The 25,401-nt window shown below is 38.8% G+C and overlaps 3 protein-coding genes across 4 annotated transcripts in view; 2 read left to right on the forward strand and 1 right to left on the reverse strand.

The window, feature by feature from the left end:
* Positions 1 to 3,013: 3,013 nt before the first annotated feature.
* On the reverse strand, positions 3,014 to 5,067 carry nupr1b (nuclear protein 1b). Its single transcript, XM_034206137.1, has 3 exons — positions 4,824 to 5,067; positions 4,588 to 4,723; positions 3,014 to 3,343 (listed from the first exon to the last, which is right to left on the reverse strand). The coding sequence occupies exons 1-2, from the start codon at positions 4,918 to 4,920 to the stop codon at positions 4,596 to 4,598; spliced, it is 225 nt and encodes a 74-aa protein (XP_034062028.1). The 5' UTR covers positions 4,921 to 5,067; the 3' UTR covers positions 3,014 to 3,343; positions 4,588 to 4,595.
* A 4,747-nt stretch (positions 5,068 to 9,814) lies between these two features.
* On the forward strand, positions 9,815 to 18,362 carry sgf29 (SAGA complex associated factor 29). The gene is given in 11 exon segments (XM_034206133.1): positions 9,815 to 9,933; positions 11,039 to 11,112; positions 11,216 to 11,291; positions 11,418 to 11,490; positions 11,856 to 11,920; positions 12,083 to 12,212; positions 12,902 to 12,950; positions 12,952 to 13,049; positions 14,829 to 14,864; positions 15,645 to 15,807; positions 16,729 to 18,362. Coding segments are annotated over 10 exon segments (873 nt in total). The 5' UTR covers positions 9,815 to 9,933; positions 11,039 to 11,046; the 3' UTR covers positions 16,846 to 18,362.
* Positions 18,363 to 18,565: 203 nt separating this feature from the next.
* Positions 18,566 to 25,401, forward strand: part of nfatc2ip (nuclear factor of activated T cells 2 interacting protein) — a 79,662-nt gene continuing 72,826 nt past the window's right edge. For both annotated transcript variants that reach the window (XM_034206131.1, XM_034206132.1), the window contains exon 1: positions 18,566 to 18,592. In XM_034206131.1, coding sequence (XP_034062022.1) covers positions 18,581 to 18,592 — 12 coding nt within the window. In that variant the 5' untranslated portion in view covers positions 18,566 to 18,580. The remainder of the gene's footprint in view (positions 18,593 to 25,401) is intronic.

The following is a 25,401-nucleotide window of genomic DNA, read 5'->3' on the forward strand; positions in this document are numbered from 1 at the left end:
GTACCTCGGAGGGACTTGTCCTACCTAGGGAGGCGTGTGGTGCAGTGTGTTAGTGCGCTGATCTTTGAATCAGAGGGTAGCAAGTTCGAGTCCCACTGCAGTCAGCATGTCGTTGTGTTGAGACACTTCACCCCAAATTGCTCCTGTGGGGATTGCCCACAGTATTGAGTATGTAAGTCGCTTTGGATAAAAGCGTCTAACAAGTAACATGTAATGTAATGTACGACTCTTGTAATTGATTCTATTTGAAATGTGGTTATTGGCTGTTTAACTTAGAGGTGTTGTGCCTTTAAGCAAATTCAGTGCCATGGTTGTCTGTTCTCAGATGGAAATGTTTATCTTTATAGGACTAGCTGATCAAAAATGATTATTTCTCTCACTCCACCAGCTGCTACCAATCAGCTGATTATATACATCTACCAATTAAGATAACCAACTACATTTTGCCATGATCTCTTACAGACAATCATGGTGAAGCTATCAAACTTCACCTTCTACTTACAGCTTCACCTTCACCTGTAACATAAGATATCACAATGAGGTCTAATTGAAAAGTCTATTCCCATTTCTCATCCTCTTGTGCTAATGTCAATAATATTGGTTCACTCGAAACAGATGTCTCCCGTGATTGAATTAAAGACAATTGCTTAACGACTTCTGTTTCTTTGGACTCTTTGAAACCTCCTATACTTCAGGTACATTCAAGAAAGCAGGATTACTTTGACATTGCGGTTAAGAGAACTTCTTCTACAAGTGCAAACGAGTGAAAGAAAGCCAAGTACAATGCGCTGGTGAAGGGCTGAGGGAGTCAGAGAAATGTTGAGATGCGGTTGCCTTGTTTAATCTGGACTGCGTGTCTGGCTGCTGAACGTGCTCCGCTGCTGTAGGAGAAACGCGGCGTCCCTGTAGCAGCCGGGTGTCAGACTGCAGGGGGTGAGCAGCGAGAGGGCCAGACTAGTCTGAGCTGCACACAAAAATCAACACCCCCAACACCAACCCCCCCTCGCTCGTTTTCATTCTGCACCCTGCTGTAAGTCATCCGGCACCCTGGCACCACTGAGAAATACACAAAAGCAAAAATACATAAATATCCTGACACGCTGGGTGTGTGTGTGTGTGTGTGTGTGTGTGTGTGTGTGTGTATGTATGTTGTGTGTTGTGGTGGTGTGTGTGTGTGTGTGTGTTGTTGTGGTGTTGTGTGTGTGTGTGTGTTGTGTGGGTGTGTGTGGTGTGTGTGTGTGTGTGTGTGTGTGTGTGTGTGGGTGTGTGTGTTGTGTGGTTGGTGTGTGTGGTGTGGTGTGTTGTGTGTGTGTGTGTGTGTGTGCGCGCAGGAGACTTGGCAGCTAGCTTATAGTGTCTGCAGTGCCTATTATGAAAGAGAAAACCGTAAAATCAGAGATCTTAATTATCTAGAGAGAGCACGAGGGAGAAGGGGATGTTGGGGGGGGGGGTGGTGTGGTAGGAGGGGAAGCAAAGGGAGAGCCAGAGTGGGATGGAGGGAGGGAAGGGGGGATATTGAGAAAATCGGAAAACGAGGGAACGCTATCTCGCCTCGCACCCCCAGGCAGACGGGGATGAACGGAGGCTCAGGCAGAGGAAGCAGCATGAGCGATAGCAAGGGAGGAGAGGAAGGAGAGAGGGATGCAGAGAAAGACAAAAAGATGGAGAAAAGGCAGCTTGAAGAGTTGGGGGGGAGAGGAGAAGAGTGTCAGTGGGGGGGCTGACGAATCATTTGTTTTTCCTCCTCATGCCTTATTGTATGACACAAGAAAATCTGACAGTTATCATAATGGAAGGATGAATCATTCCGTAATTGAATTTGCAAGTGGAACGGCTTCAGTGGATGTGGATTTAAGAAGACTTTACCGCCGGCCATTATGGCACAGAAGTGTTATTTTGCTCATTCTTCTCACAATTAAAAGTCACTGTTGACTAGAGAGCGCCTGCTGCAGACAGCTCGGCTGCCGTCCCCCAACGAGCGCGGTCAGGACATTTCAGAACATTTGTCAACACCCCAGACAATATGGATGAGCTGGGAGATGTGTGTGTGTGTGTGTGTGTGTGTGTGTGTGTGTGTGTGTGTGTGTGTGTGTGTGTGTGTGTGTGTGTGTGTTGGTGAGTGTGTGTGTATGTGTTTTTCTGTTTGTGTGTGTGTGTGTGTGTGTGTATGTGTGTGTCTGTGTGTTTTTCTGTGTCTATGTGTGTGTGTGTGTGTGTGTGTGTGTGTGTGTGTGTTGTGGTGTGTGTGTGTGTGTGTGTGTTTGTGTGTGTGTGTGTGTCTATGTGTGTGTGTCTGTGTGCCTAACCCTATCTTGACCTTCACTGTCCTCACTGTCAGATGGAATAGCTCTAACAGCCTGATCGTGTCCCTTCTGCCCATGACATGTTTTGTTGTCCATTCCCTGTAAATATCAGTAGATGTAAAAACATTGATTAGGTTTATCACAGCTGAGCACACTTGTATGATATTGCCTGGAAAAAAGTGGTCCAAGTGGCACAGTGTTGCCCTGAGTCAACGAACAAAAAAACAGTTTTAGCTCATTAATAAATACATAATAAGTCTTTAAACAATCAAATATACTTCTTTACGTATTCATGCACATGCATGTATTTTTTATTTTAAGTTGTGTACATTTCTAATATGTTAAAAAGTGAAATGTATCTTACCAAGTGGTGGCCCTGAGTCCCCTGCAGCTTTGCTTGCAGAAAGGACTGCTCCACCCCCAGACAAAATGCCACACCCATATAATTCCATCATTTTATTTATTTTTTTGCTTCACTTATGTTTATCTTATTTAAATTATGCATACACTTTTTTGCTATGTTGCAAACTATTTTTAGAATTGATTTGTATAATATTTGCAATAATAAATATTTTATTTTCACTCTTGCAAAGTCTCCCGGGGGGGCAGAAGGGAGATGTTCTAGATATTTTAAAATGCATTAAAAACATTGAAATGAGTGTTTATTTTCATGACATTATTGCACTACTTGAAAAAGGAAAAACAACAAGTCATTTAGGAAAAGTTTTAATTGTAAACAACTGTTAAAAAAAAAACATTGAAAACAACAGAAGTCACCCCCACCATCACATGTGCACCATCATGGTCTGCACATGGAGCGGCTGCTCCTCCACCTCGGGGGGGGGGGGGGCCTGCTGGGCTCTACAACACCCAGCAGGGAGAGCAGCTGCAGTCTGAACATCTGGAACATCTGGAACATCTGCAGGCTCTTCTTCTTCACGTTCAGGTGAACCTTCAGGTCACTTCCTGCCGTCTCATCGTCTCGCTCTGTGGCCGCAGGGCCGTCATGGTCGGGGTCCGGGAAGAGCCGTCCGAGTGTCCTGGAGCAGAAAGAACAGTCAGTCTGGTTGTGGGCCAGTAAAAATAATCATAAAGAAATGTACTGTAATGGAGTCAGTACAACTTGCTGCAGTTATGGCCTTGGTCATTTACTTTATTATAGTCACTTTTTTATTGGTCTTGGTGACTATTATGTTTGTTTATATAAAAGAGAGGTATGGCAACAACATGTTTTATTATGTTGACACTAGGGCCATAATTAAGCACTCCAATATCAAAATGATATTCCTGATATGAAGATAATTGTATCACTTATGCTATCATGCAGCTAAACCACTCTTATTGTGTTTACAATGTATTTGTTTAAACTGCTAGCATCTTTCTATTGATCCAAACTGTTTAAAAGTTCCATATACCTAGTGCCATTAAGAAATTAAAGGAGTCGGCAACTTAACTGAGGACTGAGCAAACAGTCACTCTCACATCGGTGCATGGTGAACAAATAGTTAACATTTTTTAGGAGTTTTCCTAAAATACAGATCAAGGTTGGGCAGCACCTCCTCAGACTTTAAAGAAAAAGGTTGTAAAAGAAAACTTGGTGGGTGGAGTCCTTCTTTTTGAATTCACATAAAATATAAAAATGTCTCCTGAACATGTAAAATAGTCCCTCTCAGTTCCGGCGTAAGGTTACATAAACATAAACAAAGAGTTCATATGTGTCCACTTGTGAAAGGTGGAGGAAGGGCTGTTTAAGGAGGATATTCTGAAACTGACTGATGAAGTTAGTTGTTTTGCTCATAATCAAGAATCACTCCTCAAAACTTAAACTTCCTTCCAACATTCTCAAATCGCAAATGCCAGACGTCATTAAGAAATGTGTTGATTTTAGATATTTTATAAGTTTTGAAATGGAAAGTACATTAAATGATCTGTCGAGTAACCAGTCACATGGCATGGGTAACCTCTAATTCGGCGTTGGATTATAAAGAAATTCACCAAAAAAAGAACACTTTATTTAAGAAAAGAAAAAATACGTTCTAGATAAACAACCGCCCACTTCAGAACGAACTGTTCCTTAAAGTGAGGGTTTCTTAAAGCAGGAGTTGAACTTGGTTACAGTTCAAAAAGCCAGATTTGCTGAAGAATTGCTGATTCTGTTCAAGTATAAAGCACATTTAATGACTCAGCAACTTTACTAACAACAATAAAGACAGCCATTTCTTTATTCGGCGTACATTTTAACAGGATTAAACAAAAAATAAACACTGTTTTGGAACAAACTCACTTCAGTATTCACTCCTTGGCTTTCTTCTCCGTGTTTTGGAGCTTCACCACGATTTTGCGCTCGTGTCCTGAAGGGCTGTGTCTGTTGGTGTTGTCACTGGCCTCCTTCTTTGTCCTGCCTTTACGGGCTGAGCTGTCTGCAGACAAAACACATGTCAAGTTTAATATTAACAAAAGAAAATATGGAAAAGTTTCAGGCGAGGTTAAGTTAACGTGACGTACAAAAAAAGAGCTCACCTGTGTATTTATCGCTTAAATTGTAATATTCATATTCGTCGTAGTTCTCTTCCTCAAAGGCGGAGGGTTTCAGGTTGTTCACGTCGACGTGACTCATGTTTGTTTCTCTGGGAGAGAAAGAAAGTTTGTCAAACTGTAGAAAAACAAAAATGTAAAAGCTTTCCAAACTCAGACTTGATGTGGCAGAGTGCAGCTGTTCCTACAGAGGCTGTCTCTGGGACTTTTATACCGGACTCATGCAGCTCCTCCCCCGCAGGTTTCATCTTTCTGATGCAGAAATGTTGCATCAGATTATAAACTCAGACTCAGGAAAACATAGAGTTTATGATTTCCCTCATTTGTAAGAAAGAACACTGTTTATTAGATGAAGGTCTGTGCATCCATAGTATCCAGCTGCTTGATTATTACCACACACATTACAGTCAACTGTTGCACTCATGGTCATAAACACATGTTATGGCATGTTGTTCATGCTTGTTTTACAACAGAGACTGATGCCTTGATTTGTTTACTGTGATTCACAGTAAACAAATGCACAAACTATACAAACCCTTTGCATAAATTGGACGTAGACCTACAAAAGTTTAAAAAAAACAGATCAGACAGCACAAGGTCTATACAATGTGTTTTCCAGGAATAAGAACCATCTGGGGAATAACTGTTATGTGTTGTTGTTGTTGTTGTTGTTGTTGTTCAGTTCACACACACTGAGGATAAAATAACTGAAATGAGCTAGAGAATTTTCCAACATGATTCACCCACAAAATATGAAAATTAAATAAAGTACAAACGATGCAACGTGAAAGATTAACGTTATGATTGTGCTTGATTATGTCATGTTCTAAAAGAAGAAGAACAAATCCATGTTTATGAACTCTTGTTTTTTTAATGTCCTACTTCTGACTTTGACTTCATCTGAGATCAAAACAATATTATCAGCAGCTGCAGTCTTCACACTGCAGCTCTGCCCTCATTCAGTGTGTGTGTGTGTGTGTGTGGTGTGTGTGTGTGTGTGTGTGTGTGTGTGTGTGTGTGTGTGTGTGTGTGTGGTGTGTGTGTGTGTGTGTGTGTGTGTGTGTGTGTGTGTGTGTGTGTGTGTGTGTGTGGGTGTGTGGGTGTGTGTGTGTGTGTGTGTGTGTGTGTGTGTGTGTGTGTGTGTGTGTGTGTGTCTAATCCATGTCAAAGACCTCGTGACACTTCCACCCAAAACAAACTTTGGACTGAGATTATCATTCAGTGAAAGTACAGACAGAAAGTATGTGTAAATACTACAGTGAACAATACGCAGATATTTAAACTTGCAACAAGCTCATCCCACTCTGAAGAAGGCTCTTTGCAAACAACTTTTTATTAGACACTAAAGATAACCAATCGGTGCAATATAATTGTTTTTAAAATGATAATGCTCATCATTAGAACATATTGTATGTACTGTTTGTACTGATGAGTAAACAATATTTCATTTCAACAGTATTTGTTTTAGAGGTGGAAAGACAACTAAGCTAAACTAAAAATAATTGTATTTAAAAATTAAAATGCAAATTAAGTGAACTGAACTGAATGCAGACGTTTTGCAAGTCGTCTCAAATAGAAAACATTATGTGATATATGATCCTACAATACATTTCCAAATCAAATGTACACTATTTTCCTGACTTCTCCCTCGTCTTTGCTAATTTACAGGAAATCAACGTTACATTTTGCAACATCTCTCCTAAAAGTTTAGGGGAGAGAATCAGAGTTTGTTTGTTTTAACTTAGAAAATGTTTCCTCGTGATGCTATAAACACAAACACAGGAAAACTAGGACAAATAATGAGAGGCTCTGCATTCAAACTCATCCGTATGTCATCACTCTGTAATGATAGGCCTGCACGTCCTCCATGTTACAGTAACAGCTGTCTGACTGTAGTGCTGAGCAGAGCTGACCCAGGTTCTGTCCCTGGAGTATAAATAAAGGTTGACTGAATTAATGGGTTCATTTACTTTAATGGATTTTACTCATTTATTTAATAATTTCAATATTTGCTATTATATGACCTTTCCTTTGTATATTTGTATTTTTTCGTTATTTCTTTTATTTTCATTATTTCCCAAATGTGTTGCATTTTTTTTTTTTTATTCAACCATTTATTTTATTTAGTATATATTTATTTTTTTGTCAAATGTTTTTGTATTTTTTTTAATTAAGTGACTGTTTTTTGAGTAATCTATTTTTATTGTGTATTTTTATACTTTCAGTTTTTTATTTCTGTCATCTTTAGTCCTCCAAATAATGTATAACCAAGTGGATAAAGTCTTTACTGTCGGGTATTTTTATTATATGTACAGCACTTTGGCTCGACCAAAAATCGTTTATAAATGTGCTATATAAATAAAACTTGATTTGATTTGATAATCATTAACAGCTGACTGTTTTTGTGATAAAGTCACGAGGAAAGTATTTTCTGAGATGAAATCATCCTCTCGTGACTTTATTATTGACTCATACTGTCCTACAGTCCACTTCATGTAATCACACAGCAGCTGTTTCTGAATTTCTCCTGTGACAAAACATCTGACGAGACAGGAGGAGGAGGAGGAGGAGGAGGAGGAGGAGGAGGAGGAGGAGGAGGAGGAGGAGGAGGAGGAGGAGGAGGAGGAGGAGGAGGAGGAGGAGGAGGAGCAGGAGGCGTTTTACGACCACCAGACCTCCTCTGTATTTCAGATGTTTTACGACCACACTGCAGCAGCTTTTGTTTTTCAGATTTCAGGATGTTTCCTCTGAGCTCCGGCTGTGTTTTGCTCTCCTCCTCCTTGTCCTCGTCTCACCTCCAGTATGTAAATATTTTCAGAAATATGAGCTGAGCTGTTACAGCATGGCTCAGTTCGGTCTGCAGGAACTCCTCAAACACACTGAGAGCAGACTGCAGTCTGTAGGTCACTGATAACATATCAGCGGCCCTCTGTGAACCACATGCAAATAAAGAGAAGGTTATAAAGCATTGTGGACGTAAAACAAATATCCACAAAAGAAATACTCACTTTACCCATTAAACCCAGGCACACTGCTTTGAAATGCTCAACATATTTGTATTATTGTGACTTCTTAAAAAATGCAATGTGTCTTCTTCAGGATCAAAACATGTACACGATATCACAGATAATATTCACAAAAACCAATGCATCTAACAGCCTTATTCAGGCATGTTTTATGAGTTTAAATGGTTGTTTATGAATTACTTATGCCATAATCAAGTTTCTTTGCATTGTAGGAGTAATGAGTATAGTCCAAATGGAAATCTTCATGTTAAGTACAACCACCCTCTAACATTTTTAAGTTCATTAACATAACGATACAAAAATAAATAGTTATTGTGGGGGAAACTTTTGAAGCAATTGGAAACAGGACTCAGAGGCACGAGGAGAGCTGGAGCTTTGATGGAAACACTGATGGTTTATTTGGAGTTACGGTCGGAGAATTAACAAGACAGGTGGTGTGTCACGAGTTGACACAGCGGTTGCCAAACCAATTCTGAAGAACTCTTTCTGTAGCTCGAGGTTTTATCTAGTTCGGAGTGTAATAATCAACATTCTTCATCAGTGAGACTAAACAAATATGGACCCTGAATCTAACTAGAGCTGTCGTCCATAGAAAAGAATGTGCGCCAGGGAACCTACGTTCCTGAACAGTAAACTACCTCATGGCGGCTTGTGCTCTGTCATAGACTGGCAACAACAATGCGCCCAAGCTGCTCCTCCTTAAGAGAGATAGCAGCAATACCCAAGGCCATAGACATATGCCATGAGAAAGGAGACAGTAAAGAGAGAAAATTATGAACTGGGTCGAAGGTTGAATACCTAAGCAAATTATTCCCTAACAGTTATAAATAAATAACAAGATAGAATTAAAAATTCTGGCATTTGAAGTCCTCTGAAAAAAAAAACAGTCCTATAAAAAAAACAAAAAAATGTATTTAACTATATTGATTTATTCATATATTTCTATTGATATGTTTGTATATCTTTTGCCTCACGTTTTATTTATTAAATGGACTTAAATGGCATTTGATATTTAACATCAGTACAGTGGTTTTAATGTTATGGATATTTGTATGTCCAGACAGCTTAGTCTCTCTTAAACACCCAAAGTCATTCAGTTTATGTGTGCTTATAAAGATGTGTTTTGCTGAGGTGTATAATGATTAACTTCGAATTCATAAACACAACGCATTTAGTTTTAGGGCATCGTACCACCACAGCAGATATTAATCATTCATTCTCAGCATATTTTTCTGCGGTGTGATGATAACAGTTTGTACATGACTTCTGGCCAAAGTACCATCAACACATGCAAAACAAAGCTTCAAAATGACTTGAGTTCATTCTACAAACTAATCTGTGGTCATCAGGAAGGCTGCAGGTGAAATGTATTGAATAGTACATGTGTGTTGTACAATTTCTAGATTATAAAAATACTCCTTTACAAGTATAACTGCTGCAATCAAGATATTAGGGTTCATTACATAAAGGTACAACAGTAGTTTCTTCATCAAATCAATCAAATTATTGTATCTGCATATCGAATTATATGATTAAATATAACACTTAAACAAAATGTCACAGTGATGGCAAACATGTATGTTTTTATATAAGAACTTCAAGGCATTTATTTAAAAAGCACATTAAAAAAGGTAATTCAAAGGACTTTACAAAAATTATTGAATACATCTAGATAAAATATACACATTATGAAATTATATTTTAATACAAGTTTAAATTCCCAAAGTCAAATAATTATTGTTATGCTGAGTTGGAGGAATGATGTATCACTATATTAGCCTATATGTTGTCATTTTAATCTGAATCTGCAGAGTAGATTAAACTGTCAGATGAATGTACTTCAATAAAAGGAGTAGGAGTATAAAGTTGCATACAAATAGTAATACTCAGGTTTAGTACAAGCACCTCAAAAATGTTCCAGCAACAAACATGTCAAACCTGCAGTTCCCCCTTCCGGCCATCCGGTGGCGGTATGTGAAGCTGGTTCGCATTTACAACACCAACGAAGAAGAAGAAGCTAATCTGTGGTGTTAGCAAACCCACAATAAATAAACAGAAAAACTAACACGGTAGGTAATGTTTCATATTGTGTGACGAAAAAGATAAAACATTGTGTATGTTAAGGTATCCAAGCGGAAATATGTACATCTAACGTTTTCGTTGAGTGAGCATACATCTCACGGTTTAGCAACCTGGCTAACATTTGTTAAACAAATCACTTGCTAACCCAATCGAGCAGCAACATTTAGTCATACAATTGCTTTAACGTCACGTTGCAGATTAAAGGTAATGTCAGCATTTCAACCAGGTTTACCAAAGCATTTAGTTTCAATATTCCTCTCAGTCTAAACCCTATTCTATTTTTATCGCGTTAGCGTCATTACGAGCCATGTTTCTTCACAATAAGAGTTTGTACTAAACTTCGTTAAGAAATTCGTCAATTTTGAGACACATTTTTATGTATGAGACATAAAAACACAGCAACATATTATTTGAAACTGGAATGATACACTTTTTTATTCGGCTTCCGTTTCATGTACTTTAACTTTTTAATGTAATGTTCATATTACAATAACATGTGTTCTGGTCTAACTGCCTTCTGTCAGAAGTTCCTTTAAAATGACAGATTTTCTCATAGAGTTTTGTGTGTATCCACACTTTTTTAAACATCATTTAAAACCGAACCAAACAGAAATAGAATTCCACCTTGTTATTCAGGAGACAGAAAAATAGTAGACCATTTGTTTAAACAGCTTCAATATACAGTTTAAATACAATGTTAAAATCTACTACTACACAATCTGTTCTGCTCCAATTAACTGCCTTTTTTAAAACAAGCTGTACTGGTTTCGTTGAAATGACAGATTTTTTAGATGCCGTTAAATGCTGGAACTTTTATACATTTCATCAGTTAACACCAAACTCCATTCAGAAATCGACCAATTCAGAAATGCATTTTTATTAAGGAGGCACCAAACATACAACTGGTTTGATTCACATTTCTACTCGGCTTCAATTCAATTGACTGTACCTTTTCAATATAATGATAACATTTCACACTTTTTTTCTGGTCCCACTGCCATGGCCCTTTCCGTTAAAATGACAGCTTTCTTAATGGGGTTTTGTGTGAATTAACGCTGTGCTAACAAGACTCTTATCTGTAAAACCCTGAAGGTAGCAAAATGTCAGCGGATACTAAGATTGCCGAGCTGCTCACAGAGCTCCATCAGCTCATCAAACAGACCCAGGTAAGTGAGTGACATTGATTAATAGTTAATAAACTCTGATTAAGGTATGAATTGTTAGTAATCATGCTTAAAGTTAACCAAATCTAAATAATAATGTCTTCAGGAGGAGAGGTCACGCAGTGAACATAATCTGCTCAACATTCAGAAAACACATGAGAGGATGCAGACGGAAAACAAAAGTCAGTCGCCACATCATCACAAACTCCACTTCCACAACACCGAGACATTTATTTGATTTTCATTTTTTTTCCAACTGGTTGGTTAGTTGCTGATTCAAACCAACATTATTGACTTGTCTCCTGCAGCTTCTCCATATTACCGCACCAAGCTCAGAGGACTGTACACCACAGCCAAAGCAGATGCTGAGGCAGAGTGCAGGTGAGTGGACACCTAACACCATGCACTTTATTAACGTTCATTATAACATAGTTGAAGCCATAAATCGCAAACAAAGAAAATACATATAAAGTATAATTTCTTAGTATTCTACAAAGGACCTAGTTAATGCAGACTGTTTATTCATGGCAACAACAAAAACATATATCTTGTTTTGCAACCTATCCTTGGTTACATTTTCCCACGCACAATGTGTTCAAGGACCGTCAGAAATCTTCAAACCAGACTGTCACTTGTATGTTGTTTCTTCTGTGTAGCACTACATTTGGTCTGTGATGAATATTGCAGCTTTTAATGGATGCTAGAAACCATATTTTGTTTTAACTTAATCTTTTTATTTCTCACAGCATTCTGCGTCATGCTCTCGATAAAATTGCAGAGATCAAGTCGTTGTTGGAGGAGAGGAGAATAGGTATGTAACAAAGATATACAGTAATAAAATATAACTAAAGCTTGGAAACAAAAATATAACTCCGTTGTGATGTCCTAATTTAGGTTTAAGTTGGTAATGTTTTAAAGAGAGTTTATGATTTACATTTAAAGCCACTAATGGAGTTGAAATGTTTGCACGCAGCTGCTAAGATGGCGGGGGTGTACAGCGACAGCGACCCTCCCAGGAAGACGATGCGGCGCGGCGTCCTGATGACGCTCCTCCAGCAGTCTGCCATGACGCTCCCTCTGTGGATCGGCAAGCCGGGGGAGAGGTAGGAGGAGATTACATGCTCATTTCCTGTTTTCTTTACAAAGCTACCGGATCATAATCAAATAGGCTTCATTCTGCTGACCAAATGTTCAATATTTGTCCAGGCAAAAAGACACTGCACAGTAAGGCTTTTCTCACAGATGGAAGATATTCTCACACCACTTTATAGAGATGCTGCTCTGCACACACACTAACTACTTGCTAAAATAAGTTGTGGATAAAACTCTTCTCATTGTTGCTCTCTGTGGATAGCAGAGACTATGTGGCACAGAGAGACGCTAAACTACCTCAAAGAGACATAAAACAAACTTAAGGAGACACAAAACGACTTCAAAGGGACATGAAATTACTTCAAAGAGACATCAAACTGTACAAAGAGACATAAAACAACTCAAATACATTAGACAACTGAGAAAAATATATAAAAATAGTTCAACGAGACGTAAAATGACTTCAAAGAGACACAACACTATCAAAAGGAGACATGAAAGACTTTGGAGTGACACAAAACGACTTCAAAGAGATATAAATTGACACATAAGTATCACAGTTGACAAAAGGACTACAAAGGGACATTAAATGACGATGGTAGATATCTAAATGCCACTGTCTAGAGATGCTGCTCTGCACACTCACTCACGGCATTCAGAATAAGTTGTGCACTAACCTCATTACTGCTCTCTGTGTCAGCCCGCCCCCTCTGTGCGGGGCGACCCCTGCCAGCAGCGATTACGTGGCCAAAACAGGGCGACAAGGTGGCGGCGAGGGTGAAGGCCGTGGACGGAGACGAGCAGTGGATCCTGGCCGAGGTGGTCAGCTACAACCACTCCACCAACAAGTGAGAAACTCATCAAATGCTCATTATGTACCATCACATTATTAGACATTCAAATGTACTCATAATGCAGATTGGCTTCTTTCAGTGTTTTATAGGGGTGTAACGGTTCACAAACATTTCGGTTCGGTACGTACCTCGGTTTTTTGGTCACGGTTCGGTACGTTTTCGGTACAGCAGAATTTTTTTTCACAAAATAAAACATATATATATATATTTTTTTATTATTATTATTAAACTGTGAATAATGTATTCACTCAAATAAATACAAAATATAATAAAATAAACATTAAGGTGCAGCATTTCGATGAACTGAAATAATCTGTATTTGAACTTTACTGTAGGCTACTAGTACTCACAAAACATAAACTATTAGTTTTGGGTTTTTTATTTTTTATTAAACTGTGAATCTTCACTAAAAAAAATATAAAATAAAATAAACATTAAGGTGCAGCTTTTCGATTCACTGAAATAATCTGTATTTGAACTGTAGCCTACTGTACTAGTTCCTAAGCAGCCAGCTTGACATTATGACTTGCTTGTCATTGTATTTTCATGTTTTTTTTAAAGAAAAATTAACTTGTCCACATTGCTTGCCGAAAGGGCAGATCTGCTGGCACTAACAATGTCTCCTGCTGTGGAGAACACCCTCTCTAGGGACAGAGGCAGCAGATACAGCCAGGTAGCGCTTTGCTAACATGGCAACATAAGGATATTTGGTGTTTGTAATAGCTTTGGCTCGGTCTGAACTCTCTGCGAGTGGTGGAGGCGTACATGCTAGCGGGAGTTGGGTTTGCACTTCAGTCTTTTTTTCTTTTGGTACCGGTGATATTCACGTTCGGGTGATGCCTTTTCAAGAGTGTGCTAGCTTGATGTATTGCCAGCCGCGTAACCAATTTTAGTTGAACAATGCCGACAAACAGCTTTGGTTCGGTCCACCTGTCTTTGTCCTTCATCCTTGTACGTAACTGCGAAACCAAAATGTTCTCAAACCGGAGACTTCAATGATGCTGGAGGATTTTCGAGCTCAACTTTATCTGCGTTCGCCATTAATTTTCGACAGTTCCTCAAATTACTGACTACATTTGAACGCATCCCTCTGACCAGCTTTCATAGTATGCCTCTCATCCAATGAAATGACTTGCTCGCTCTATGACGCGTTGAACCCAATGTGAGCAAATTACTCTGAATGCTGCGACGCAGCACCTGAGATTACTTCCAAAAAGTTGTTCACGTTCTCAATTTTTTACGTTTAACGTTATATTCGTTCGGTACACTTCGGTACACACCTGTACCGAACCGAAGGGCCCGTACCGAATAATTTCGGTACGGGTACGTGTACCGTTACACCCCTAGTGTTTTACTATTACATTATTTGTAAGTGGTAATATATTGTAGGGCTGCAACTGACCGTTATATTCATTATGGAATATTTCCCCCAGATGTTCTTTATAAATAGATGGTTTTTTTCTTATATTCCAAGATGATTAGTTTAAATATCTTATGTTGCCAATCAGTCCAAAACACACACATATTTACTTTAATATGAAGACTATCTATATTTGAGAGGATTAAAAGAGCATTTCTTTCATGAGAATGACCTTAATCGATTTTAAAGCAGTTATTGTTGCAGCTTTATGGACATTGGTTAAGGTGTGAACTGCTTATTATAGCAGTTTAATCTGTAGCAATGGATTATATTAGTTATCGTATACTTGTAGAGTTACTGATAAATGTAGGGGGATAAAATGATGATATTTAATTCATCTCAAACATGTACAGGTATGAAGTGGACGACATCGATGAAGAAGGCAAAGAGTGAGTTTACATTTACCATCTCTAATACGTAATATTATTATAACTTATATTATAAACCTCATGCAGTGTTCTTCCTCTACAGTCTTCTCTCTTACCTTTATCCGTTTCTACTTCTCTTTATATTTGAATCCTCAATTCAAACCATCTTCAATCTTTTTCCTTACATCTCTTTTTTCTCATGTTTGCTTTTTGAGTCTTTGTCATCTCATTCATGTTAAGGCTTTATATATATTTAAATACAGGCCTTATTACCTCACCATGTTGTTCTTCCTCTGTGATGTTGGTTCAAAGTCAACATTACCAGGTAAAGAGAGACAAATAAATATACTGCTCCTCTCCTTTCTCAAATGTTTGATTCTAGACAGATGCTAAAATGTTTTTGTCCAAATTGTCAAATGACTTGCGTTTTTCGACAACCTAACATTTTTGTTATTTGACCTCCACATAAAAGGGAGCAAGGAGCAAATCCTTTGATTAGAGAAGCTGGGGCAAGACACTGTTTTGACTTACAAATAACAACTATTGAAACAATCAAGCAATTGTAGAAAACAGCTGATTATCTGAGGATTGCCTAGTTGATTAATAATAATAATGAATACGCAGCTTGATAAATATTTGTCATTTTTGTTGAGAGTCCAAAAGTAAATCTATTGTCGCACCGTATGTGTATCCATTAGTAATTAATAAAAAGGATTTTGGGAGAATCTGTATTATCTGGGTCCAGTTTCCCAAACAGACTTTATGTTTCTGAAATGTGTGTGTGTGTGTGTGTGTGATCAGGAGACACACTCTGAGCAGACGGAGGATCATCCCTCTGCCTCAGTGGAAGGCCAACCCGGAGACGGACCCAGAGGCTCTGTTCAGTAAGGACCAGCTGGTGCTGGCCCTCTACCCCCAGACCACCTGCTTCTACAGGGCCCTCATTCACACCCCCCCACACAGGGTAAGACTCATAGCTGTGGTATTATTCGCAAAGGGTTAACATATGAAGCCAAAGTTAGGTCATCAATATAGAGAAATATTTGCCAAAATTGTCAGCATGACTGTGGAAACCCAGTGTTCATGTTAAATAAATGTTTTACTGGGAACATGGAAGGATTACTGAACTTCAAAAGGACACAAAAAGAAGCAAAAACGACAGAGACAAAGAGCAGCTGCAAGAGACTAAAAATGACCACAAAGACATTGAAAATGACCACAAAAAGACACCTTTAGACACAAAACAATTACAAAGAAACACATAACGACTACAAAGAGACACAATATAGATAGAATCGGAGGGATGAAACCCTCTTTAATGGTCACACATGCAGAGCACACACAGTGAAATTTGGCCTATGCTTTTAACCCATCCTAGTACTAGGAGTAGTGGGCAGCTATTGTACAGCGCCCGGGGAGCAATGGGAGTAGGGGGGTGAGGGGGTGTCCAGTGCCTTGCTCAAGGGCAGGAGGTGAACTGGGACCTCTCCAAGTAGCAGTCCACACTCCATATTTAGGTCTGGTCTGGGACTTGAACCGGCGACCCTACAGCTCACAGTCCAAGCCCCTATTGACTGAGCCACTGCCGGACAATATGACCACAAAGAAACACATAACGACTACAAAGAGACATACAACTATTTCAAATACAAAAACTAGTACAAAAAGATGCAAAACTACTACTACTGTCCTCACGACAGTAAAGCTCCAGGTACTAATCCTGCAGAGTTCACTCTCATTAGTCACATCCAGAATAGAAACCTCTGAGTTATGGGTCTTTTCGTTTCATACATGAAGCTTCTTCTCACTAAAAAGACTCACCCAGCGAGCAGACTGTCCCCCGGCTGTCGGACCCCCACACTGACCTCTGTGTGTTTGTTCGCAGCCTCAAGACGACTACTCGGTGCTGTTCGAGGACACGTCGTACGCAGACGGCTACTCCCCCCCGCTCAACGTGGCTCAGAGATATGTGGTCGCCTGCAAAGAGAACAAGAAGAAGTGACCAGCGACGGGAAATCACAGATGATTTCTATTTTTGTAGGAAAAGATGCTCGGAAGTATTTGTCTAAAAAAATCGAAATAGGCTTTTGGAGCCGATTCACCAGGTCATAAAACACCTGAACAGACATTTTAATACTCGTCATCTTTTTAATGAGACTGTCAATATCAGCACTAAGACCATGAGGAGTGAACCTGAACGTCTCATTGGGAACAAATTTAACTGTGTCCAAAATTATACTGCATACTGTAGTCGTGTGTTCACAGGGGAAAAGTGACAAATAAAGTATTAAAGTCTGTCGATACTGACCATTTCCCACAATGCATTGCACAAAAGCGCTGAAGGAGCTACTCACAGCTAGAACAAGGGTATTGCATATTTGAAATATTACTGAAAGAATTAATCGTATTTAAAAAATAGTTGAGAATGATGTGTTTGTAGATCAGTTCATTAAATAATAGTTTAAACTGAGAGAAAAATATGAAAAACGTGTTTTTGAACAGACAAGACACTAATAAACTAAAACAGTGAGGAATGCCACATTGAAACAGTAAAACAAATGTGGAATAAGATATATAGTAGGAGTTATACATTCAAATAAAACTAGATATTGCAGGTATTCTAACGCAGAATACAAATAAAAGAAGATGGAGGGGAAAAAATATAAGACGCCTGCTTCCATTAAAGCTGACCTCCTTCAATTGCTTGTGTAAAACTGCTTTGTGTTTATTTATTTTGTAATTATTGCAGTAACCAAATGAAATGTATATTACTGTATGCATAATACATTTGGACACAGAAGTTGTATTTTATTTGGACCTTTTCCCCAGCCAGGAGCAGCATCTAGTGGCCAGTAAAGGAACGTTTTACTCATAAACCGGTGGTGGTTGATCTCCCTTTGAGAGCCTAAACTGTTTATTTTGTAATTGTAAAGAGTTGATAATTGTTGTGTGAAACAGAAACAACGATGTTTTCATGCATCACTGCTTTGTGTCTTATTGTCCATGTTCTATTTTTAATATTCTAATACTTCTAGTCCACTACATTTCTCTGGCAGCTTCAGTTACTTTACACATTTAGATTTCTACAGACTAAATGTAGGAATAGTTTATTAATGTCTAAACTTTTTAAACTCATTATACAAAACCAGCTATCACGACAAAAACGGAGACAACACCATGATTTAAGTTTAAACAATATTTTATTTAGCAATTTAAATATACAGATGGGATGTGATAATCAGCAATCAGTAGCAGTGTGTGATGAGTGAAGAGTGGGTGTCAATGTTGTGAAGTGCAAAAGGATAAACCAACAAAACCAAAGTCTGTCTGTCACGGCTGCCAGGAGTGAGGAGAGCTGAGTTTGATTAATTGTTGCCTGCAGGGGAGAGGCAGACACTCAATGATGTCCCCCACGTGGGCATCACAGCTGAATATATTTGTTATTTGACAGATGATTCATGTGACAAAATGTTTGACGTTTGAAGTTATTTTTCATGTAAAAATAAACAATGTAATGCAGCTTTTTCTTTTATAACGTAAACGATGAAAAAACTGAAGCACTGTATTTGAGTAAATGTACAGCATTACTTTCCACCACTGCTAAATCAAATATCATTAATACATATTAATAACAGATATTTTCCATTGTACCTGAACGCAACGCGGAAAATCCGCTATTGACTTAGTAATATCCCACGGTACCTAAAGGCAACAACAACGCGCGGAAAAAAAGAAAAATGGCAGAAATGGTGAGTGCTTGCTGCTTTTTATCGCTTTAAAAACACTTTCTCGCTGAATAATGTCGACATAAACGAGTGTAATGTCGCTGTTATCAAAGTCGCTTCTAGGGAAAAATTAACTAGTCAGGTGTGAAGCTAAATAAACAGATTAAAGTACATCCAAAGTGTTGTCGCAGGTTAGCTTGTTTGTTTTTCAAAATAAAAGTCTACAACATACGTTTTGTATAATGGATCCTCTAGCTGCCTCCATGCTTTCGGTTTTACTTTCTGTTTTATACAATAGTGAATATTAAACTACCAATGTAACCACTCTTAACATAACTTAACCCTGTGTGAATATATTTTAGAAACTGTAGATATCAATCATAGTCCCGATTTTAAAAAATCGTAATTTGGACCTAGCTAGCAACCAGATGTTGAATATAGGACTTTTTACCTGTGACCAGTGCTTGAATTGGGCCGGTACTCACCGGTGAGTTGTGTCAAATTATACACCCCCGTCGTGAAATGCACCCCCCAAAAAAAGATGCTCTATTAATCCCACCCTCAAGCACTTTGGGTATAGTTGTAGGACTAGTACCTCTAGACCAGGGGTAGCCAACACGGTGCCCGCGGGCACTCAGTCGCCCGCAGGGGCAACGTGAGGCGCCCGCGGGGCACGTTCTATAGCTCGCCAAGCAAATCCAAAATGTATAAAATACACAAAACTAAAAAGGAAATGTAATTAAAAGAATCTACCCCATGCATAAACGAAACCTAAATCATAGCTAACTCTATCTACTTACTACAACTCTATATCTATCTAACACCCCTCCCCCACCCCACAATGAATATCGACCAATCACGTTCTTGCTTGATTTGCGGGACCAACGTTGCAGTCGGGAAGAAAAAAAATGTGGCACCTCCCCGTGATTTTCCTTCTGGCAGAATCTACACAACACATCAGCCCCATTGAACAGCCTATCGTGCCAGCCTATACAGCACATGAGGGGCAGAGTTTTACTGTGTGTGTTGCAACTTGCATATATATTTATTCCACTTGACGCACACACACGCATGGCGTAATCTCCACTGGGGACAGTGGGGACATGTCCCCCGCACTTTTTGAAATCCCGTTTGTGTCCCCCCACTTTACAAATATGTATTATTTATTTTTTTAACACAAGCCGTCACGGAGGAGCACACAGCCTCTGTGAGCGAGCGAGACAGAGGGGGAGAGAGAGAGAGAACGAGCGAGGGAGCGAGGGAGCTAGGGAGAGCATACTTTTTTCTATTTAATATAGATAAAGTAAGAAATCATTCCAGTGTGTACTATAGGACAGTACAAAAAACAGTAAACAGTGTAAAAGGGGAGTGATTAGTAAAATATGCATAAATAAAAAGAAAGAATGCTAACTAGGTAACATAAGATAAGAATAAACTAGTTTAAATGATTTGTTATTGGTTGTGATCATATTCTAAAGATGTTTGGATCATTGAAATGTATACAGCTCCCTTTCATCTGAGTGTTGAGAGCTGTATCCATAAATTCATTTTGTGCTCATAGTGCACCAGATTGATGCATTTAACTTCAACATTTAAAAAAACATCTTCCCGGGGGTGCATGCCCCCGGAACCCTAGAGGAGGTGAGGACCCCACTAGAGGAGGTGAGGTCCACCCCCAAATAAAGCAGGTTCAAATAATTAAATTGCATACATGTTCTTTTAGTAAACACTGAAAACGGGTCCCACAGACCCAAACAGCACACAAAGGTTAAAGGTCAGCATATAATAATGTTAAAATGTGCTAAATATATACACTGCAAAAAACAAAAAAAGAAGAGTAAAAGTAGCTCACGACTTGTTTTATTTTTTGAAAGTAGCCCTCATGCTAAAAAAGGTTGGTGACCCCTGCTCTAGACTGTATATATAAATGGACGTAGGGTCCGTGACGTCACCCATAGGATTCTGCAGAGTTGCCGTGAAGCCCGTAGTAGGCGGAGTCGGCCACTAACGGCTCGACAGTGACGCCAGAGTTCAACTCCCGCCTTCTCCAAATAAGGGCAAAGAGGCGGAGCCGAGCCGGGACCTGCTGCCACCGAGCTGGAAGCTCCAGAGCTAGCTGAAGCTACCAAGCTAAGCTAACATGCTCCCATCTGCACACTGCCGTCGCATTTTACGTTTCTAAGGTAAGCGGACATGAAACTATTCAGCAAAACTATAAATAATAATCTAAGTTATCGAGTTTTAACATAATACTTCAGAATCTTAAAACCCCTTAACGTTTGTATGCAATTGTGCTAAATTCAACACTGGAATCAAGCAAATATTAATATGTTTGCATGACATTAGTTATTTATATTTTGATATCACTTAACTATTACGTTTAATACATTTAAGTCAAGCTAAGGTACATGTGATGGTAGCTAGTTAGTGCTCTTACCTGTGAGGCCTCCTCCAAACAGCATAATAACCAGACTATCATTAAAACTAAGTACCAGTTATAGATCCTTGACTTTAGACAAACAATTCAAAAGACAACATGTATTTAAAGACCAATCTTTATTTGAAGGTGCCTCTTAACCTGAGATATTAGTTATACAGTAATAGTATTGACAATCTAAAAAAACTGAGCAACTCAACAGTCAACTTTATGTTTCTTATTGTCTAAAGCATTTATTATTTTCATTTTCCCAATCTCATATTCAGTGTGGACGGATTGAGACAGCCTGGTGTCCAGAGAGCAGCAGAGACTTCAGGGAGAAACCTCCGTGTGATGGACGTCCTGTCTGTTGGTTTGGAGAGGACTGAGGGTCTTTCCTCTGCGAGGAGGACCAGGGCTGATGGAGGAGCCCATGCTGGGCAAAGCTGATACCAACTGCACAGGCCTAGTCTGTCACTTTATTTGACTAAATGTGTTTACTTATACATTTAATAGGTTTACACCTTCTGTCCATATGTGCTTTTTATTTAAAACATTTGATTAACTTTTGGTTCACATTTCAATAAATTGTATTTGTATTTGCACTCCTTTTGTCCATTATTCTTACTGAAAATGTTAGATTACACATTCACATCTGACTGAAGATTGGCCCCATTTATTTGTGACGTTGCAAAACAAGGTACATGTTGTGAAGCTCATAAAGTGAGGCAAATAGAAATAATCAGCTGATGGAGTGTAGATGTGGAAATAGCTGCATTCGATCAGCTGACTGTGTTTACAATAAAAGTAGTTTCTTAGTGAATGTCCTGTACTGGTCTTAAAATCTCATAACATCAGCTTTTAATGTTCCTCTTGGATGTTCTTCTTGACCCTCAGAGAAGGAGAACATGTCGTGTCTTTCAGGCATGTCCTTTCCTAACAAAAATGACAGGAAACATAAAACATATTATTAGGGCCGGGACTTTAACGCGTTAATTAAGATTAATTAATTACACAAAAATTAACGCGTTAAAAAAATTAACGCATTTTAATCGCACTTATTTTTGCACCGCGGAACGTTTCTCACTGGATGAGTTTCAGGCGTACCGATTATACTGGAGCACCAACTAACGTTCATGACTTCAGACAACAACAAACCACAGTGAACAACAGTGGGAAATGTTGTTTTAAAAAACGGACGGATGGAAGCGTCGATAAGAGCACGGTTGTGTGCAAATTATGCAAAAAGGAATTCGCATATCACCGCAGCACATCAAGCCTCAAGTATCACCTCAATGCAAAACATATGGCAGCTAGCGTGGAAGCTAGTGTGGACGTTAGCCTCTTTTATCGCGTTCACACCAAAAAGAGCCGGTACTAAAATTAGTTCATGAGAACCTTTTTACCCCCACGAAAGCAGGGACTTTCGTACGGCTCTCTTGTGAGAAAAGAGCTATATTTCTGATTGGCTGGGCGGATTACAAACCACGCCCCGTAAAACTCCCAAAAAGTTTTGTGAAGCCGCCATTTTATTATCCTCGCATTAGCATTATTAGCCCAGCGCAGAAACGCAGAGAGACTAACTTATGGCAACACAAAATAAAACATGGGAGCGGTGGAGATGGGGAGGTGTCGGCGTTCTGGCGATTTACTCGGAAGGCTGCTGGGACTCCCAGTTAAATAAATAAATATTTATATGTGATTAAAAATGCGATTAATTTCGATTAATTAATTACAACGCCTCTAATTAATTAGATTAATTTTTTTAATCGAGTCCCGGCCCTACATATTATTGCAGAACAAGTGTGTTATTTATGAAAGCGGTGTGTGTGTGTTTAGGGGCTGTAGATATAATTATTTTGTAATTGTAATGTTTTTTTTTTTATTTCAACAATGAGCTACAAAGACAATCAGATTATGAATGAACAGTATGAAGTTCATCAACATTGAAATATATGTTATTATCAAAATAATATTGGACTGTTATCAAAACATAGTGCAACTGAAGAAGCTTGCTCTGTTGTCTCACTGAAAGAATAACTTTTACCACGTTTTTTACAGACAATATTGAGAGATAAATAGCAGCAGTTCTCACTATGTGTTAAATATCTTTGCCTTCAATACATTAAATTAGAAAGCTGACAAAGTCATATTGCTAAATATCTAAATGTAACTTTTTGCATGGAAAAAACCCTCAACTTAACTGATGTGTAGGTGATCTAGTATTTAGTATTGTTTAATGGAATGTATATCAGTGTATTCAAGTCAATACTTCATTCATTTAAACCAATATCTTTCTTGATTCTTTGTACAGTATGAAAAAAGAGTATTTGTACCTGAGCTGAAGTTCACTGCTGTGAGGAGTCCAGTTCTGTCTCTCACTCTCTGGTCCAGCCTGTCTGCATCACCTGGACACCTTAAACAAACAGATATATATATGTAAAGTACCATGTGTACAAACAATATAACTGATTCTCTTCTGTTGAACATGTTGGATTGTGTATGATCCGAGTCAGGGTCCTTTTTATTTTACTGTAACTTTGGAAGTTGTGTTACCAATGCTTACTGTTTATTTGATACCCATTTGGTAATGAAATTAATAAAAACAACAAGGTTTGGGTTCGTTCTTCAGATGACTGTGACGTTAACGTGTAAGCTCGATAATGAACTCCAGCTCAACCAACCATATTGTAATATCTAAGTAATCATCTTGAAATATGACATTAATAATTGTAATATACACACATCTTATTGTGAGGTTGATTTCACATACACTACTTCGACATTAGCTTGTCTACATACTTGAGCATAGCCAATTTAAATTAACCTTAGATGCATACAGTTCCTACCTACATAATAAAATATCTCTAAGTTACAAGGATGACCTTATTTTATCAACCTCAAACAGAAGCCGTTTGTTCAACAGTATTATCCCACTTAACACTTGTCTATTTCGTTTTAACCTTTATATATACAGTCTATGATTTTAACTTGGAGGCTACGATTACAATCGTTAGCACCGATGTAGCTACCACTAGCTTACATGCTAACCCAAGCCTTACCATTCATTACGTGGCTGATTAAAATCATTAACACATAAATAAAGCACTAGAATTTCACTTACCGCAAAACCGCATTCATGCACTGTCTGTTTTAACCGCAGAGCGAGTCACAATAGTCCGATATATAAGCATGAAGAACAAACAACGACGGCCGGCTACAAGTTGTGTTTCCTGGATGAGCTGAGCAGGCAGAGTCCCTGTAGCTAGCTTCACGGAGCAGGTAGCAGAGAGACAAGAAGCTAACAGTGGCAGTCACTTCACAGAGCCGTCACTCAATGTGACCACGCCCTAATTTATGCACAAACTTTAAGACCTAATATAAATAAAAGGGTCGCGTTAGAAAACAATTCACTCACAGATCCATAATCATGAAGATGGAATCTAACTATATCGATAATAAAATGTATGGAGCCAGGTGTAGAAACATGTTTTTTTCTGCTGTAAAGTTGGGCATTTTAACATGGGGGTCTATGGAAATTGCTCCTTTCTGCAGCCATCGCCTATCGGCCAATATATGAACTGCAGTGTGTGGCACTTCCGTATTGGCTTCCCGGCTCTACCCCACAGTTTGCCGCTTGACTAGTACCAATAAATGGATCAAGTTTCATGTATGTGAAACGTTTATTGTCAGAGATAGCAAGGGGTGCCAGTGTGCGAAAAAGTACACGTCCCACCGTCCGGGACGTGTTATTTACAATATCGGACAAGTGACGTTTTTCGGCCTGATTTATTGACAAATTATTGATACATTCAGTTTACAAAAGGCACAACTCATTCGCAAATTGTAAGTGTCCGCCATTGTTCGTTTAGAAGTGTTAGGTTGCGTTCCGATAATCCAAAAATCAGCTCCTAAATTCTAACCCTATCTCCTATTCCTTGACCTCTGAGTGAAACGTCACGGGGTTAAGGGATAGTGGATAGGAGAATTCAAAAGGACTTAGGAGAAGAGACTGCGGTACTTAGAGAATCCGAATGCACTTTTACTATCCGACGTGTTTATGATGCGCCAGCGGACGTCATGAATGTGCGTCTGCTGCTGTGGGGAAACTATGGAAACTACAGTTTTCTATAGCGGACTACAACATGGATGTTTAATAAGAACGAGGGACTACTGTAAACTCATCTAGAGACTCTGCACCGTGCTCTGACGCTGTTGCTTTATGCTTTATGAACGTGGACAACAGAGAAACATATTCTTCATGACCAAAGTTGGAATTGAAATAAAAAAGGAAAGTGAAATGTATGCTCGTCACCCTCTCCCTCCGGTCCACATTAATACAAATGATCCCAATACGTATGATTGTATGAAAATATCTTAAAATCAATACAAATGTATTTATTATAAACGTTAGTCC

The sequence above is a fragment of the Gymnodraco acuticeps genome, unplaced genomic scaffold (assembly GCF_902827175.1).
Source record: "Gymnodraco acuticeps unplaced genomic scaffold, fGymAcu1.1, whole genome shotgun sequence".
Lineage (NCBI taxonomy): Eukaryota > Metazoa > Chordata > Actinopteri > Perciformes > Bathydraconidae > Gymnodraco > Gymnodraco acuticeps.

Excerpts from the sequence above, each read along its gene's own strand:
- nupr1b (XM_034206137.1), bottom strand. The coding sequence starts at position 4,920 with ATGAGTCACGTCGACGTGAACAACCTGAAACCCTCCGCCTTTGAGGAA. Across the intron at positions 4,724-4,823 it reads TTTAAGCGATAAATACACAG|ACAGCTCAGCCCGTAAAGGC; the intron begins GTGAGCTCTTTT and ends TTTTGTCTGCAG.